The sequence below is a fragment of the Fistularia commersonii genome, chromosome 3 (genome assembly GCF_037954325.1).
Source record: "Fistularia commersonii isolate RoL2024-O1a breed Wild chromosome 3, RoL_Fcom_v1.0, whole genome shotgun sequence".
In the NCBI taxonomy this organism is placed as follows: Eukaryota; Metazoa; Chordata; class Actinopteri; order Syngnathiformes; family Fistulariidae; genus Fistularia; species Fistularia commersonii.
The window spans coordinates 17,653,657-17,673,483 of NC_141286.1; the positions used below are offsets into that span (position 1 = coordinate 17,653,657).

Genomic DNA, 19,827 nt, shown 5'->3' on the forward strand with positions numbered 1-19,827 from the left:
AGCACCACAAAGATGATTAACACAGAAACTAAGAATATCAAAAGAAAGACTCTTATTTCTTAACCCCCTGACCACATTTTCCCTCTCATTATCACACAGTTGAAAAACAAATTTTCAAAAACAATTGAAAATCAATTAAAGCAATTGCAATACTATAAACCAGGAATTGCAAAAATTCTCAATTTTCTTACACATTCATTATCAGGGTTTCACATATTTCCCCACCAGTCCATGGTCCAATTCTCCCACCCCATCCTAAATTTTAATATCCTAAATTCATGATGATACTGTTTTCTGTAGTCGAGTCTGTTCTTGGGACATAAACAAAGATAAGGAATTATGTCAATATACACAGAACAAAAAAAATATATAATCTTTTAATGCTATTATGTTTTCCTTTTAACTTTTTTTTTGTTGATTGTGCTAAATGTTCACTTCTGTAAAACGTCAATTGAATGTAAATATCAAAATCGCCTCTTCTTTGTGTTCACCGGGTGACCTCTGACCTCGGATAGTAGCCGGGCTGTGATTGGCGGAGAGAGGCGGGTTCAGTGCAGGAATGCGGCCCAGGTGGAGGGAGAGAGAGAGAGAAAGAGAAAGCGCGCAGAAGCGTCTGAAAGAGCAGAAGTGCGCTTCTTTGGTCCAGAACGCGTCTCTGACCGCAACTGCCGACTTATCCAGATCGACTGGAGCTCCAGAAGGAGGAGGAGAAACAACAGAGAGAGGCGGAGTGAAAACCACCTGTCTTGGAAGCTACTCAGATACTCGGATTCACTTCAGGTTCCGTGCAGCGGAAAGTTTTGAATGTGGTCAAATAAGAAACTAAAAAAATCAAAGTTCCCGTGAACTTATTTTTGATTTTTTTTTTTCTTTCTTTCCAATATTCAATTTCAATTTGTTTACTCAGTTTTGGTTCCTGAATACCTGCAGATGATGCGGAAGATTTGTTGTTTTGGACGACTGTCTGGATGAACGTGCGGCGACGGAGATTTTTTTTAAAAGTTGGTCTTCACAAACAAAACAAAACAAAACAAAACAAAAGGGAGTTTTAAGTAAGAGAAGAACCCCGAGGAGGCTGCTATGGGAGCGTATCTGGAGGGCTGGCTGTTCCAGACGCACCGCGCATCTGTACAGCGGCGTCTCACACCATGAGCGGGGAACGGAGCTGCACCTGACCGTGAATGTCGCACACCTGAGACGTTTGCACAAGGCTTTATTATGTCCTTTCCTACGAGGTAAGGCTCCTATTGAATTACTTTAGGGTGATTTGATGCAAAATTAACTGGAGGTGCAAAATTCCTGACTTTTCCCCTCTTCAGGGTGTTGTTTGTCCTGTGACTGAACTGCATTTAAGGGGTTGGAAATGTGTTGTTTTTTAAATATTTACCCCTCGAGTTATTTTGCTTGCAAGGAACTTGCAAACCCTTGAATTTTTTTACAGTACAGTGAGGGATAGTAGGTGATAAATTCCAGGGACAGTTGAGTCCTCCTCCCCAAAACTGTTTGTTTTGTGAATCAAGTCATTACTTGCTGTTTCATGTGGCCCCAAAATACTTTCCACAATGTGCACATTTGTAAAAATCTGAGGAACTTATTTGCTGCATCCTGCCTGTGAGTGAGGTAATCTCCCTCCCATTGCTGTGATATTGCAACTCCTGTCTGTTCATTCCACCCATTCTGCTATACAACCTTAAATGTCACAAGCTATAAATACCCAGCTCATATTTGATCTAATCCCTTCCCCTGCAGCAGAGAACTCAAACGCAGAGAGCTGCAGACGCGCTGATCTTTTGTTCCGACTGTTCCGAACTAATTTTATAATTGTTGGATGATAGTGTACATTAATAAGAACCCTTGCCACGTTGTTCACTCTGCACCCGGCGAAGGAAAATACTGATTTGCATTTGATATGATGTGTCAGAGAGAATCTGCAGGTTGTCTGTCAGAGAGACTGTTGTCACAGGACAACCAGGGAGGAAGGAAGAGTTGGCCCCAAGGCACTCTTTCTTTCTGATAATTCTTTAGAAGAATGTTTGTTTGGAGACGAGAGATCCAGCCCCATGAACAAGTTTAATCTGCTCAACATGGAACACTGAGCATATAGCTCAAAACGAGGACTCTAATTTGGTGTTACATGCAATGATGTCATTTTCTCCTTGCGGGAAGGAATTTCACCCTTGTGGATGGGAACTGAGTACTTCAGAGGAACTTTTGATTTAGTTCTTTACGTTGCTGTTTCTTTTTTGTTTGTTTGTTTTTCTACAAAGATTCCAAGTTTTGTGAATATCTAACAAAAGCCTGACTTGTATAGAACATCAACATACTTTTAAGGTTTCTCTTTTTTTGCATTGAATTTTCATTCATCCATTTGCACATCTGACTCTGCCCAGGAACCCACGCATCCCCTTGATTCTCAGTCAGAAGGTTATTGCAGTCCCAGCCTGGCGACTGTATTTCCAAAAGAACTAAGGGGTCTTTAAAAAGAACAATCACACAATATTCAGTGTACCGAATACCTGAAAACGTTAAAGGATTTACAAGCGCATACCCAATACTCTTGCACAAACAACCAAAAACTTGATGGATTTCAAAAAATAAATGTCTCTAAGCACAACCTTATGACATCTAAATCATACTGGACTGAAACTTACCTCAAGCGGAAGACCTGATGATATTACTCCTGTCTTGATCCTTGCATTGGTGTATATGTTACCAGATGTATGTTGCTTTTAGATCCAAACATCTGCTGGAGGACTTTGATTTAGCTTTTTTCCTTTTTTTTTTATCAGAAACGTACCTTTTACATCAGAAAAAATAGAAAGTAGCGGTTTGATTCGAATTGGATTAGTTTCCCAGTCCCACATGGCAATATTCAGTAGGCTTTATACAAACTGGTTTGGCCATACACATGCCCAACATTTTTCTTACCTAGTTTTTAAAGAACATAAAATATTTTCTGCAGTGGAATTAACTAATCTATTCGGATGGTTCACTGGCAGATACAGACACAAGTACAAAGCTTTTTAAAATATATTTCTTTAGTGGGCTAAACAAGAAAGAAACTTCAACCAGCCAACTCATTTTTTCTGTTGCTATGTCATAGCATATTAGAAATGTCATTTTAAAGGTAGCATGTGCTGATAACAGGGCTATTATATTGTCACTCACTAATTATTATTTTCACTGTGACCCTATTAAGCCGCATGTTTAATGATAAGAAAATGAGTGTCACTGCTGGATTAGATTACGGACAGAATCTTGGAACTCTGTCTGCTGAAGACAGATGGCATCTTTGGACACTGACTTGGTATAACTGTAAATTACAGAAAATCTGTCCTGTGTGTGTGTGTGTGTGTCCCAGGTACACTGGGGGGGGGGGGGGGGGGGGGGGAGTAATTTTCTTATAGAGATATGAATGAAAAAAAAAAGACCTAAAGGCTTTTTGAGTAATGTTAGATTTGTGTTGAATACATGTCATGTCAAGAAAAAGATCATGTTCAAAAGCTTCCTGCATGTAAATAAGTGTAAAATGAGATTATTATGAACATTCTTGTTAAAAAAATCAATTTTACACATTTTGTGTATTGAAAACTAAAGTCTATAATTTAAATTATTCTGTTTATTTTTAATTAAATACAGTTTTTATGTGTGTTTTGGCATTACGCTAGCATCCTGGCTGCCTGCCACCTGCCATCAGTCAAAAACGGCCCTCTAATCAGCTGAGACAGCAGGAACATTTCGAATGCAACCTTTTTCTTCAGTTTCATACTGCAAAGCGATTAACAGAACATGTTTTGACTGCAATTAAAAGTCAAGTGAACTCTGAAGACTAAAATGGCAAGAATGGGCCAAACAGTGAGCACTGGGCCTCTCCCAGTTGGAAGAAAAATGCAAAAACTGTGACAGTAATTTTGTGAATTGTTTTTTCCCCACTGAGGACATTTTGACACGCTATAGTTGGAAAATCAGAGCTGTTGTTTATGATCAGATTCCATTTTACTTCCTTGGTTTCAGAACATGTTTTTTCTTAAAGTTGCCATAATCATCACGGCTCACTTGAAGCTTTACTGAACAGTCACTCCTAATCCTCCACGTACTAAAATAATTGCTTATGTTCATCTGTAAAGCTGCGCATATCAGTTTTACAGAAAAGTATAAGGCCATGATTTTCCCAAAACAATAGATGGAGTTTCAATACACAGATAAAGATCATGCCCCTTATTTCTTTTGATTTAATTAACACGTTATCACTAAATTTCAGACAACATAATGCATAAGCACAACAGGACTAAAAATCTGGAAGAATTTATTTAAATCGATAATCACTTCAAAATGGATTTGAAAGAAATATAACTGTTTCTCAAATACTGTTTTCTATGCATTTTAATGTTTCAGACATTTCAGCAGCTTTATTTTGGTGGCTATTATCTGAGAGCGTAGACATCTTCTCCTATAGAGCGCTGAAATTCTTCAATTCATAAACGGCCTAATTCAAACATCTAGTGCATGGTTACTGTGATATTGATATGACCTTCTATTAAATAGGAATTATGGGAGCAGTCAGTTATAAGGTTTGTATAGTTTGGCTGTTAAAGGGATCATATATTAAGAGTTTTATTGGGGATGTTGACATCCATATCAGCTGAGGAGATGAAAATGGAAAAACCTCTGGACTGGTTCCTGTCGTCATGACATCATAGAAAACCAATCCCTGTTTGCTCTAAAGTGTCATCACATTGAGAACTCTCTGCAGCTACTCTTCTATTTTCTATTAATCTTTTTTAGCGTTGTACAGAAACTGAAAGTTTTATTAGTCCATATTATAATCATGTATTCAGATTGTAATTCGGGTTTACAATAGCCAGGCAGGAGTATTCCTCACAGTGATTGCCTGATGTTTGGTGAAGACAGTTTTTGACTGTAAGATTCTAGCTCCAGTGACTTTATGAGCAGTATTTTGTTTTTCACCAGTTTAAAGTGTACCCTCACTTTTGTTGGGTTCCAAAGCAAAGCCAAGTGGAACTGCTGTGGCATCATGTCTTTGTATCCACATGTTCGTATTACTATGGAGCTTTAGTAAGCTAACAGTCTCCTTTCAGGTTTCGTCTCAATGAACAGAGACAATGTTTCATACTGGCATTTTAGATCCGTGGAACAATAATGTTGACAAAGTGACATCACCATGCAGCCATGATTCCAGAGATGATTCTGCCTGTTGTGTTATCGCATCATCTCTTAGCGGTGACTCAACAAACTCAAAGCCTTGAAAAGACATGATACAGAAAAAGCGCTAGATCTTTTTGAAAAGTAGCGTGAAGTTAGATTTTTGCTGGACATCTATCTGAATGTGTAAGAAAAGAAATCCAAATTAAGTATTCGCTACATATAGTTACAAGCATGATAAAACAAGCAGATTTTGAACAATCCATGTGTCTGCCTCCTGGATCAGCAGCTGATTTGAATCAGTTACTCATCTCTGCTCCCCCCCCATGAATCCTGTTCGCTGTCAGGCAGTCATGAAATCTGACATATATTCCTTATGGGCTAGTTTCAAGGTTCAGTCAGATAAGATTTTATTACTCTGTTTCTTTCTCTGCATGAACCAAGTGAAGAACTATACTATTTGAAAGGCATCCTTGCCTGAAGGATATGTGTGATATTTCCATGTTGTTTCTTCATTTTCACCAGTGCTCTTTAAACGTCCATGACTTCAATTTTATGTAAATCCACGAATATGTAGACCTCATACTGGTTTCATTTGACATCCAGGGTTTTAGGGGTTGCTACTGTTGGTGTTTTAGATGTTAGTGTATAACCATGAGAGAGAAAACATTTGCGTGTTAATGAAATAAAAGTCAACAAAGTATTAGGTTTCGTGAGTTTGGATTGGCAGAAGTATGAGACTGACCTGGAGTCTTCCAGAATGTCCTCAGTGATGACATGTATGTGCCATGAGTGAATCATTTTCACGCCTCTTATCGTGTTCTCTCGTGAGACCAGAATCGTAGATGACCTGAGAGGCTCTGCTTCAGTCATAGTGGCTTTGAAAAGATAATCTCATAATCCCTGAGGTATGACAGTATACCAAGTTTGCTCTCCCTATCGTGGAAGGAACAAGTGAAGCGAAGCGAGCCGACACAAAGTGAGGGGAAAGCACTATAGTTGAGCAAGAGTCTGAATCCAGACTGTTTGGCAACAGCAAAACCAACAGTCCTGATCTGTCTTTCATTTAGCTATTCACCACAAGTGTCTCTGGGTGTTTCACCCCACGTACAATGGTATTTTTTTTTTTTTTGCTATGTCTTCAAATAGAGCAGCTGCTGAAGCACAAAGACCTTCCACGACTGTTCAAAGAAGCTCGTTTCTTGAATGCATTCTGGCTGACGCCCCAGAGTGCCCAATTGTTGATGCTTCATTTATAGTCGGCCTGGATCCAGAGGTCAGAGCTGACCAAGGATCCAACATCTGTTAAAGTTTGTGCCAATCCATTCAGCAGAGTGCTCCATATATCAGTCGGACCCTCCACCGGGCTTTCCCAAGCATTGGGTGGGTCACAGCTAAATCTCAAGGGGGAGTTCAAAGGTTAAGACCGGCCCCTGGTTGTAAGATGTATTGCCCTCCCAAACTCTGTGGGTGAGCTGAGTATTTTACAAAGGATGCCTGTTTGTCACCATAAAGAAACACTTTGGCCAACATCCCGCACTGGGAATGAAGGCATATCGGTCAGGTATCTCAGGTGTGGACATGGTTCACGCCTTGTCACAGGTCAAAGGACACATTCTCACCTGCAGAGCATCAGCCTGTGCACCATAATAGCTGTGCAATTACATGATAGCGTGATAATGTTTATTTGTGTAAGCTGGGAATGTGAGCACAAAGATTTGGGTGAAATTTTGTGAGCTCACTCATTACAGAGGGATCCTCGGTAGGAGTTGGGTTGGAGTGATGGAGTCACATTGCAGCATTTCAGTTGTTGGCTAATTAGAGTATAACTTTAGTCAAGACAAGAACAAATAGGGTTTGTTTTTTTTTTCAGGTATTTTGGCTCAGTCAACCCATTTTTCAGTTTGATAGACAATATAATTTTCAACATGTTACACAAAGACAAAATTAAATTTACAACGGTGGATTCAAGATTCAACTTATTTATTCAAATGGATGTAAATACTTCTAATAGCTTCAGTGTTTTTTAGTCTTTTCATATACTATTGAGTATTCATATACTCAATTACAATCTGACTGAAATAGTTAATATTAACATAATAAATTTTCACTTTCTGCTATATCCCCAGGCCAATTTGTCTGTCAGTTTTCCTGGTAGGGTTTTTCAGCAAAGTTATTTCAGCTGGTTTTTTGAACCTTCATGCACTTGTGAACCTTTTATCAGGATTTTTTTTGAGCCATTTTAACATTTTTATTATGCACTTCAATTTTTTTAAATTCAATTTGAGGTAAAGTTTTACTAATATTAGGCCTTTTTAGGACATTCATTTCATGTAAGTCACAGGGGATCGTTGCATAAATAACTTTATTTTGATGAGAGCTATTGACTTTATAACTTAAATTTTAACTGAATCTTAATGAGCACTCATTGGTTTCAGAATTCACGTTATATATCGCTGGCTCCAATGAGACACAAGAGAATCAAACATAGCTACAGCTTCACCGGGTAGAGTCCGCGATGTTTTAGTGCCACCAGGGTAGGTTGTCTTAAGAATTTCAATGTTTTTCATTTCAGAGTGTGAGATGTTTTGGGTTGTGTGTTTTTTTTCTTCTATTTTTTCATCTTTTTTTTTCTCCCCTCCTTGACATGGGTGTGACAAATTTCAGTTAAAATAAACAACCAGTTTCATATTGATTAAAGCAATTTCCGTCTCCATTCCCTGGAGCTGTTCACTAATGTGCTGCTATAGGCTTACTGAGAGCAGGAGGGGGCAAGCTGACCCCTCTCACCTCTTTAAGGGCCCCTGCAGTTTGGGGGCCAATCAGTCGGTGGCTGGGACTGCTATCTTTTCATGTTCAGAAAAACAGAGATGAGAAAAGTCACTCCATCGTGCATGATTATATTTGCACAAGATCTCCAAGCAATTTGGGATTTACCTTCTTTCAGGAGTTTAATGATGTAAACAAATAGAAGTATCCTCGAAAGGCTGGAGTCACTTTCCTTAAGATGTTGGTACAGTTATGTTGCGTAAAATAAAGAGTGGTAAAGGATGGAAAGGATGTACAACAGGTCTGGGTGATTAAGGATAGAGAGGGAAATGTATTGACAGAAGCGAGAAGAGTGATGGGACGATGGAAAGAGTACTTTGAAGAGCTGATGAATGTGGAAAATGAAAGAGAGGCAAGGGTGGAAGAGGTGACTATTATAGACCACAAAGCAGTACAGATTAGTAAAAGTGAAGTGAGGAAGGCATTGAAGAGGATGAAGAGTGGAAAGGCAGTGGGTCCTGATGATATACCTTTGGAGGTGTCTAGGAGAGGCAGCAGTAGAGTTTCTGACTAGATTATTCAACAGGATCTTAGAAAGTGAGAAGATGCCTGAAGAATGGAGACGAAGTGTGATGGTGCCCATTTTTAAGAATGAGGAGGATGTGCAGAATTGCGGCAACTATAAGAGGGATAAGGTTGATGAACCATACAATGAAGTTATGGGAAAGAATTGTGGAAACTAGACTGAGAGCAGAATTCAGCATTTGTGTACAGCAGTATGGCTTCATGCCTAGAAAGAGTACTACAGATGCAGTATTTACTTTGAGAATGCTAATGGAGAAGTACAGAGAAGGCCAGAGGGACCTGCATTGTGTTTTTGTAGACCTAGAAAAAGGATATGACAGGGTGCCAAGAGAGGAACTCTGGTATTGTATGAGGAAATGTGGAGCTTGCTGTGAGACAGTGGTGCCATGTGCTGTTGGGGTAACAGAGAAGTTCAAGGTGGAGGTGGGACTCCACCAGGGATAAGCTCTGAGCCCCTTTTTGTTTGCAGTGGTGATGGACAGGCTGACAGATGAGGTTAGACAGGAATCTCCATGGACCATGATGTTTGCAGATGACATTGTGATCTGTACTGAGAGCAAAGAACAGGTTGAGGAAAATCTAGAGAGGTGGAGGTATGCGCTGGAAAGGAGAGGAATGAAAGTTAGTCGCAGCAAGACAGAGTATATGTGTGTGAATGAGAGGAACTCGGGTGGATCGGTGAGGCTACAGGGAGTGGAGATCAAGAAGTTGGAGGATTTTAGGTACTTGGGGTCAACAGTCCAGAGCAATTGAGAGTGTTGAAAAGGGGTGAAGAGACGGATTCAAGCAAGTTGTAATGCGTGGAGAAAAGTGTCAGGGGTACTATTGGATAGAAGACTATCAGCCAGAATGAAAGAAAAGGTGTACAAGACATTGATGAGACCGGCGATGCTGTGTGGCTTACGAACAGATCCATCGACAAAATGACAGGAGGCAGAACTAGAGGTTGCAGAGATGAAGACGCTAAGGATCTCTTTGGGAGTGACCAGGATCATTTGCATCAGGAATGAGTCTATCAGAGGAACAACACATGTTAGATGTTTCAGAGAGAAGGTCAGAGAAGCCAGACTGAGATGGTTCAGTCATGTACAGAGGAGGGACAGTGAATATATTGGTAGACGGATGCTGGAATTGGAGCTACCAAACAGGAGGTCTCGAGGAAGACCAAAGAGGAGATTTATGGATATAGTGAGAGAGGATATGAAGGTAATTGGTGTGAGAGAGGAGGATACAGAGAATCTGGTTAGATGGAGAAGGTTGATTTACTGTGGTAACCCCTGAAGGGAAAAGTCGAATGGAAAAGAAGAAGTTATGCTATGTAAAATCATGGATGTGCAAACTTTGAGGTTTTTTGTAATTCACGCGATACAATTTGTCAATTTTTTTATTCAGTGTGATATGTTTGGGTATAGAGATTATGTATCATATTTTTTGGAAAAAAATCTATGATATTGCAGTAGGATGATTTTAATATATAACGACAGAGTGGCCTTCGCTCAAAGTCATATACAAATGTTCACACTTACTTAGATGGTTTTAGCTAGAGCGTGATGCAGATAATAACAAGAATAATCAATTTCGTTAATTGATAAAGTCATTCAGCGGTTACAATTGTATTAAATGAGATTCAAAAAATCATCAAGGTAGTCTAAAATTATGAGGGTAATACTTAATCAAACACCAGTTAACATGTGGTAACTAAAGTTTTTTGGTGTAGCCTTAATGAAAACAGTTGCTGATTTGTTTCCCTGGGATCCCTATGTGCCAAGTCCAAATCCGTTAAAGAGGTGAGAAAAAATCATCAGTCCTTCATCAGGACTGAGTTAAGTCAATGCAGGACAGCTTTTTGAAGAAAAGAGTTGAAAAGTTTGCAGTGATAGACGGCTTTTGAGACAATAATGGCAATAAATCCTATCTATCAAGTATCATGTTTAGTCCAAAAGTCCAAATGAAAATCAATATTTGAGTCAATCACAGACATCATACTCCCCCTACCATTTTTTTAGATACTAAAAGGACTTCAAATTACTCCTTAAATGTGTTTAGTATTATATTCTCTGTTTCAACAGTCAATTAAAAAACAGTTTAGTGAAAGTAAAGTACTTTATTTTATTCACGTAGTTCCAGTACAGATGAAAAGGTCCCACCCACAGCAACCAGAGGAAAGACAAAGACAAACAAACCAGCCAGTTAAAAAAAGTTTAAAATTCTAATTTAAGTTTTTTCCTTCTTATTTTTTTAAGGTAGATACATGTTCACTTTTTTAAAGTGGATAACAAAAGAATTGAATGAACTATGATGCCGGAAGTGGAATAATTGCAGCTATCATCATTATGTCATGGTTGCTGTGACCTCCATCCCTCCTCAGATCTGAATTCCCATTCAAGGCCAGGGCGGGAGTGTAGGGCTCTGAAGGGAAGGGCTGCTCAGCCGAGTGTGAGGGAGATGTTTATCATTTAATTGGACCAGGCAACTACTGAACTGGGACCGAGCCAAAAGTGAGCTCCAAAAGCTTTGGACTAGGACGATCTTTAAGACCCAGAGGGAAATAAACGCATTAGACTGGAGGTGCAGATGACAGACAGGGTGGTGGAGGTCTGCAGGGGAAAAGAGACAGGAAAGATAAGAAAAGGGAAAAAATAATGAAGATAAAGTTGGTTACTTCTCACATGTCTTACTTCAAATGCCTTTCACTTGCACCATAAGTTCATGAATATGACATCAGAGACAGTGCTTTGAATGACTGACACAAAGAGGTTGTCATTTAACCCTGTTTAGAAGTACTTGAAGTAAGGGGCTTTCCAGGATACTCGGCGCTTCTAAGAAAGACCACTTGACTTCTCATGACTCAGGCATGGAAAAAGCAGGAAAATCCGTCTCAAGTTTGCCCAGTGGAAAGGAAGAGGTAAAGCAGCTGGTAAAGCAAATAGCGCACTGACAACCATGCTTAATGTAGGTTTAATTCTCTATCTCGGAAATGATCAAACATCCGTCCATCCATCCATCTTCCCCTGCTTATCCGGAGTCTGTTCATGGGAGCAGCAGCTGGAGCAGTGAGGCCCAGACCTCCCTCTCCTGTGACACATGGTCCAGCTCCTCGGGGGGGGGGGGGCCGTAAGGCGTTCCCAGGCCAGCCTGGAGACATAGTCTCTCCAGCGTGCCTTGGGTCTTCCCCGTGGTTTCCTCCCAGATGCCCGGAATACTTCCCCAGGGAGGTGTCCAGGAGGCACCCTGACCAGATGCCTGAGCCACCTCATCTGAGTCCTCTCTATGTGGAGGAGCAGCATCTCTACTCCGAATTTCTCCCGAATGACTGAACTTTTCACCCTATCTCTAAGGGAGAGTCTGACCACCCTGTGGAGGAAACTCATTTTGGCTGCTTGTATCTCGTTCTTTCGGTCACTATCCACAGCTCGTGACCATAGGTGAGGGTGGGAACATAGATCAACGTAGAATGTCGGACCTCATCCACCCCCGGGGCCCTGCTACTGAACAGCCTTTTGACTGCTTCAGTAACTTCAGCTCAGGAAATAGGTGTGTCCGCTCCAGAGTCCCCTGGCCCTACTTCCTCAATGGAAGGCGTCTCAATGGGGTTGAGGTGCTCTTGGAAGTATTCCTGCCTCCAATGTCTCGAGTTAAGATCAGCATCGCTGCGCTCCCACTATACACATTGTTAACGAAGCGTTGCTTCCCCCTCCTTAGCCGCCGGATGGTGGACCAGAATCTCCTGGACGTCCACCAGATGGACTCCCCAAACTCCTCCCATGCCCGAAATTTTGCCTCGGCAACCACGGAAGCCGCATGCCGCTTAGCCTGCCAGTACCTGTCAGCTGCCTTGGGAACCCCACAGGCCGGAAAGGCCTGATAGGACTCCTTCTACAGTGTGACAGCATCCCTCACCGCTGGAATCCACCAGCAGGTTGAAGGGTTGCCACCCCAACAGGTGCCGACCACCTTACGGCCGCAGCTCCAGTCTCCCACCTCAATAATGGAAGCACGGAACATGGCCCATTCAGACTCTATGTCACCCGCCTTCCTTGGGAAGTGGCTGTAGTTCTGCTGGAGGTAGGAGTGCGGAACCAGGCCTCTCAAAGGGCTGTACTATTTTTTTATTCTGGAGTTTCCTCCAGTATTCTGGAGTTTCCTCCTGAGAGGGGACTCTGCCAGACGTTCCTAACGTTATGTTTGGGTCTGCCAGGTCTGACTGGCATCCTCCTCATCATCAGAACCAGCTCACCACCAGCTTCTGGAGCCGAGGATTAGACTGCCAAGGTCCTCTGCTCTTGCTACCCCCCGGCTCACACTGCACCCGACCCCTTGGTTCCCTCCTGTGGGTGGTGAGTCCAGGGGAAGAAGGACTCATGTCGTTCCTTTGGGCTGTGCCCGGCAGAGCCCATGGCTGAGGGCCTGGCCACCAGCTACTGTCCCCTGGCCTGGCTGCAGGTAGGACCCCAGTGACCTGTGTCCGGGCAAGGGAAAACTGGGTCCAATGATGGTCTTCTTCATGGTGGTCCTCAGAGCCACACTTTGTCTGGTCCCTCACCTGGGACCTGTTTGCCTTGGGTGACCCTTCCAGGGGCATAAAGCCCCCGGAAACATAGCTCCCAAGATCACTGGGACACACAAACCCCTCCACCATGGTAAGGTGGCAGCTCAAATATTATATGGTGAAATAGACAGACATTACAGACTAATGTTAAATCCGTGCATCACAAACCTGGCCCTGCATTTAGACTGGACCATGAGCTTTTCCTGTAATCTGAATTATCGCATTTGTTCTAGCCGGGGCTTATTTTTTTATGTAACAAACAGTGTACTGAACACTTAATTTGAGAAAGACATACTAAGCTCTATTCTTTCTTCTTCTTTTCAATCCAAACTAATAAAGGACTATGCAAACGAGAAAAAAAGCAGAGATTTGCATCATGCAACTGTAACAAGGAATGTGTTTTAAAAGTTCAGAGCGCCAACATTTATTCCCCTATGTTTTTCTTTTAAAGATTAACTCTTTTTAGACAGTTCCAAAAAACTACCTCAAATCTTTTACCTTTAGTAAGTCTTTGTAATTTCCCTGTTTCTATCAAGTTTTCATGTTGAAATAACTGAAAAAATCTTCAGAAAGTACCTGAAATGGAAACATGGCTACGGGATATTTGCGTACATGGGTATTTGTGGTCCCTGAAGGTGATGTAAAGAATCAAACATTATGCATCGGTTGAAAAACCTCCCCGACTGAGAGTGTCTCTGTTCTGGATAAAAGGGCTGCCATGAACATATGGACGAGTGTGAGCTCGACCCTCTGACAGGATGTCAACTTCTCATCATCAAACTAACTGGCTGGGCTGATGTTGCTTGTGACTGATTGCTTTAAGGCTGGCCATCTGCAGCACAACTCCTTTTCAAGGAAGCAGAATCTTCAGCAAAATGTACATTTTTTTTTTTTTTTTGGAATAATCACCTCTTTAACTAACTGACCAACCAACCAACCAACCAGTGTTTGACAAGTTATTGTCGACAAGAAGTCATAAACAGTACAAACAGTCCATGCCATTTACAAGTGTCGCTGCCTTTCCTCAACAATATCAGTGATCGAAACCAGACAGCCAATCGGGGGTCATGTTCTAGCATGTATAACATTTCGTGTCAACTTTCGTCCTGTAGACATGTCTGACGGAATGCAATGTGCTGCAGTATACCTTCTAACTAAATTTTGATTTTTTTTTTTCCCCTGGTTTACCTTATTTTTGTCATTTGCTTTCAATAACAAATTTTACAATAAATTTGACTGATTATTGTTTGATTGCGGCACTGCCTTTCAGCTGAACTAATCTGCTCTAATGCTGACTAGACTCTTGTTTTGAGTGAAATTAGAGTTTGCTGTTGCAGTTACAGACACAGGACTGTACTGTTAATGGAGATCTGGCAGGTTTAACTGCTACCGGTTTTTAAACTACTCTTCAAAACACATGTACATTGTAAAAACTACAGGATCCCATGGCAGTTCTTGGTTTTGGAACTGAAGAAGAACCCCTTGAAATACTTTGAAGCAGCTTATTCTTTGCTCTGATGCATTTGCTTATTTTAAATTCACTTCATGTTACATTTCGTGGTTGGCATTGTTGTTATCAATCTTTTATTCCTAAAACCAAGCACTTGTTTGGTATACATTTTTTCTCTTTGCTATGTTGGCTAATTGGGACTCCAAGCATCATATTTTGACATACTGTAGTGAATGTCCATAGAACACAATAAAGTGAACAGAGAAGAACTTTGCTTTTTCCTGGTTCTTGTACAGCTCTGTCTTTGGACTTTTTTCAGTTATTAGGGCTGGGATGTACAGAAAAAAATATTTATCAATAAAAAGTGTGAGTCAGACTGTATTTTGTAGACCGTGGATATTAAAGAGTTAACATGACCAGTGTATAATTTATGTTGTGCTGAAATGTTACTTCCGTCTGAATGAATGAGCTGTAACTTGTTTTCTAGTTTTTTGGGGAATAATAATACAAATTTTCTATTATTGTAAGACTTTAACTGACAGGAGGGAGGGGATAGATTTTTCTATCTTCTCAAGTTAAATGAGAGCTTTGAGAAGCAATGATACTGGCGGGGTGGGGAGGGGTTCATTCCTGACCTTGGATGTTTGCTGCAGGGGTTGACTGTAACGCGGCATCTCATCTTTGTGATTTAGAGACCTGAGTGACAAATGTCTTCCCTGTCTTTTCGCTCCTTCTTCATCCCTGGATTTATGCACTCCTATGAGTACATCTGTGACGGTGACGTGAGCAAGTGGCTAATTGTGTTTGTTTCTGTTTGTGTGTGCAGGAAGCTGACTTTGTGCGAGGCCCTGACCTTTGTCCTGCTGCTGCTCCCTCCTGCCTGCGTGGCCTCCCTGCGGAGTGTACGTCATTAACTTTCAGTGCCTCTCACAACACTGATGGTACTAACACGAATCCCTGAAAACACATAAGAATGGACTGCACTAAACTTCACTAAAAATACGTGTTTATTCACACACTGGACAGTTAAAGCGCAACAGCAGTATCCCAGCATATTTTGTTCCACTCATCACTCTCCTGTCTCACTCCTGAGCTGTTAGAATAGTTGTCTGTTGGACTGCTTACTCCTGAACAGTTTGAACTACAGTCTTTGAAATGTTTCGTCCACAATCAATAACAGCAATGGCAAAATATTTACAATGCAACTATTGAAATACCATGGATGAAAATCAGATAATGCAAGAATTATGAACTCTACAGTATGGATTTAAAATTCAAAATAATAATCATGGTCAGCTGTCATCCGCGTCGTATATATACCCAGTGCCACCGAGCATCCCAACATCTCAGCTTTTCATTAACCAAATCATGCTGCTTTCTGGTTACCTAGATAGAAAAGTAAAAGAATTATCAAAAATAATGATGTGCGATGTTTCCATTGACACGATGACACACACAGTTACATCTGTGAAAGGCAAATTTGCCAATAAAATCAGCTGACATTATGTTAACTTACATTTTTAAGTTGCTTTGCCCCTACAATGTCATCTTTATCTATTCTTGGTCAAAGCAAATAGCTAACCAAAGTTTACTACATTAGGCTATATACTATACTATATCGTCACCCTCTTAAAATAATCGCTTAAGTAATTTTTTTTTACAAACAATGTTTCTTTTTGCCTAAATCATCTCCTCATGATGCAGACCACCTCTGGCAAAATTGCCTACATCCTCAGTTAAACCGATTGGGCTATTCTACCCCTTTAGTAGAAATTGCCTACGTCAAGAGTGTGTAAAATGGTTCAGTTTTTTTGTGTTTCCTGAAAAATCTGAAAAAAATGACTTAGGCGATTATTTTAAGAGGTTGACGAAATAAGGCTGTGTTCCTCAGTCTTCACTATATTTTCCTGCTTCTGCATCTTCATTATCTTGCACCAAGTTAAATGTTGCAATTAAAATGATTTATGCCCAGAAATTCCCTGCTCTGGTTCCATAAAGGAAAGTCCAGTTCATTGAGATGACAAAACACTCACTGGGCTTTGATCAGCATCACGTGTGCTGGGTCTCAGAGGTCCTTGGGCTGCTGATTTGATTGTTTTTGCAGCATGTTTATCTTTTGATGGTGTTTTGTCTCGGAAATTGTAGGGACACGCTCGGGTTATCTGGATTCATGACTGCTGTTCCACCACCTTTTTCTCCTATGACCACAGTGTCTATCCTTCATCAGTGTGTCTGCTGTCAGGAAGAGACCCGCCATCTTCCCCCAGGCTTGGCTGGAATATCCAGACAGTGAGATTGGCCTCTGCCCACTCCGTCACATCAAACACCAGAATGATTAAGAGCTGCCTTGTGCAATTTACAGAAATAATGACACTTTCAGAAAGACAAAAACACCTCGATTGAAGCCGCTCTATGTTCTTTTTATGTTGCTGGGGTAAAAGTATTTCAGCCATCACTGGAGGCCTTAAACTTTTGGACAATTATTTGTAAACCAGCAAATTGATTTCTACACCTCCACCTATTTTCATACACTGAAGCTGATTTGCAGTGTTACATTGCTATATATTTTGATTTTAATGACAGGACTTAACATTGAATACAGAATTTATGTTTTCAAGCAACCTTCTCCTGCCATTCACAGCAGCTACTCTGTCAAAACAGGTGTCATTTATCAGTGTCCAGCCCGCTCTGCATGCAGACACCTTGCCTGCAGAGGTGCATCGTATTTCACCTCATTATTTACATCTAAGTTAACACTGCATATGCAGCCTTTTAGGGCTGGCTATCTGATCTCACTGTCAAACACCTGTAAGCGACTGTATCATCTAGTATATGCAGTGTTAATATAAACTGAAACATTTTTGACAAACTAATATAGAGTACATGGCCCATTTCATTGCTTATACTGGCATAGGAAGTGTAGTAGCTGTATCTTATATTGATGTAAATTAAGGTTCAGTGTTTATGGCACATTGTGTATTTTCGACTCAAATAATTTTTTGCGACTTCTCCCGAAATGTGTGTGGAAAGATCTTAGTGTACTACTGTTGAGTTGACAGACGAGCTTGAAGTCTTGTTTAGACTCATGATTCTGTCTCTGTCCTGGTCTATTTAGTGTTCCTTTTCCTTCATTTGAAGCGATGGAGTTTAATGTAAAGGTCAAAAGTCACTTTCATTAATCTAGAATACCAGCCTACCCCATCTCCAACTGTTATCAACGCTAATTTGACCGACAGGAACACTAATGAGGGCAACCTCAGCTGACCCTGACATGGAACATGGTGGAGAGAGTCAAAAGTCTGTGTGTGTGCGCACCTGAACACACACACGCACGCACGCACGCACGCGCACATATTCACAAGGTCTTGCACCACCAGTTTTCCAAATTTGACTCATTCCCTATTTTACAAAACATACACAAGTACATTCTTTGAATATTTGCCATTTATATTTCTCCTCTCCAAAATGTATTTTCTTCCTGGGTTGAATGTTTGGCCTTCATCTTGGAGGTTGATGGATGTGAAGTCTGATACTTGAAAGTCTGTTACTGTTTTTTCATTCATCTGCTGACCGTGTAGAGTTTCTCTATGTAATTAAATTTGAAGATATATATTTACAAAGTAGATTCATTATATCAAAACTTGTTTGGAGTTTTGAAATGAAGGGCAGTTATGTACCATCAGTACATAAAATTGATTTGACAGAATGGTAAGGGACATTTGTATCAAGCAGCTCATTTAGATTGCAATCAATATCACTGTTTGTTTTTTTATTTCAGAAGAAGTCAAGGTCATTTAAATAATTTTCTATAAGATAGCAGTTTTTTTCTCCTGGCTGGCCCTGTAAAAATAAAAGCAGCACTTGATTAAATGACTCCTCAGAGGGGTGAATCACTGAGGGATCAAGCTACTTTGCTTGTGCAGCACTTAAGTGTTCCAGTTTTCCATAGACAGCTGCTCCGCCAAAATGAATCAGCAGTAAGAGTGCAATCTTTGTTATGTTGTTATCATACCACTTTTATACCTAAAGTCGCATGTTTCCCTCCAGGTACCCTTGTCTTCTTTTGTGATTCAATCTATCATTTCAAGGTTTTATACATACGAACTGCACATATACACAAACATGCATATGTACTGTATATGTAACTGTTTAACTTCTACCCTTCATCCTTTTAAATCAAGGTATGAAAAGTTAATTTGCCTGTGATCTAAAAAAAGCAACTAATCTGAAACGGAGCCCCCTATCTACCCTTTCTGCTGATTCATTGATGTATTACTTTAATTGGTTATCAGGATTTTCATGAGATCGGGATAATACAAGTCATGCTCTCTTCATGTAACTGGAAAAAGGCAGAAACAGTTTCCAGCCAAAGTCAGAAGGCCATTTGTCATACACAATTTTGTGTAATGGTTCCTTTTTGAAAGTATGAATACAATTTTTGATAAAGGAAATGAAAAAGACAGTGAGACAACATAAGTATGAGAAAAATGGGGCTGCAGGATAAGCATTCTGAGTTTGTACTAGCATCTGATCATGTTGAAAATTCATTTCTCAACCAGTACTCCACACTCCCTTGACTTTGTCCCCTGTCTTTACCAGCCGATAGAACAGAATGGATTTGCTGTCTTTGAATGAGTGTGTAAAGGGTTAAGTGTGTGAGAGTCAATTCCTGTATGTGCAACTGGTGGGATGGTTGCCAGTTTCAGTCATCCTTTAGGGTAAAGCCTTTGGAATGTGTTTGAGGAGCGTCATTGAGATTTCTTTAATCACTTTTATTGTTGAGTTCTGATGTACCTGATCCACCAGGCTCACAAGGCAGTTATAGGCAATTTTTTAAAATACTGTATGCTCGTGAGTTGAGTTTCCCGCCTGGATGAGTCTCTGCTATAAATAACTTGATTTGTGAGGCACCACCAATAGCCCACCCCCCCTTCCCAGCACACCTTCCCCCCTTCAAATGACATCCCACTGCTCTGCAAGTTCTCTCTGTTTCCTTTCCACCCTCTCTCACTTTCACACTCATACACACACACACACACACACACACCCACACACACACGCATAATGCTGACAGCTATGAACTTACAGGACAACGCTGCAGAGTGATGTTGCTCAGTGATTACAGAAGAGAGTCATGTTGTTGGTGTTCGCTGTCTCATTTAGTAGGAACTCAACTCCTCAGTGGTGGTTTGCCAAATAACAAAAACACCTTTTCAGAAATGAAAATTTCACTCTAATAAGGACAGTAATGCACTTTGTGAGAATTAAAAAGTAATTGTAAGCTTGAATGTCTGACCCTTACTGTGGTAAC

At 40.7% G+C, this 19,827-nt stretch overlaps 1 protein-coding gene across 1 annotated transcript in view; it reads left to right on the forward strand.

Moving 5' to 3' along the window:
- Nucleotides 1-682: 682 nt before the first annotated feature.
- The window catches only part of adamtsl5 (ADAMTS like 5), a 38,279-nt gene continuing 19,134 nt past the window's right edge, over nt 683-19,827 (forward strand). The window contains exons 1-2 of the mRNA XM_086143931.1: nt 683-1,235; nt 15,343-15,418. Coding sequence (XP_086000057.1) covers nt 1,219-1,235; nt 15,343-15,418 — 93 coding nt within the window. The 5' untranslated portion in view covers nt 683-1,218. The remainder of the gene's footprint in view (nt 1,236-15,342; nt 15,419-19,827) is intronic.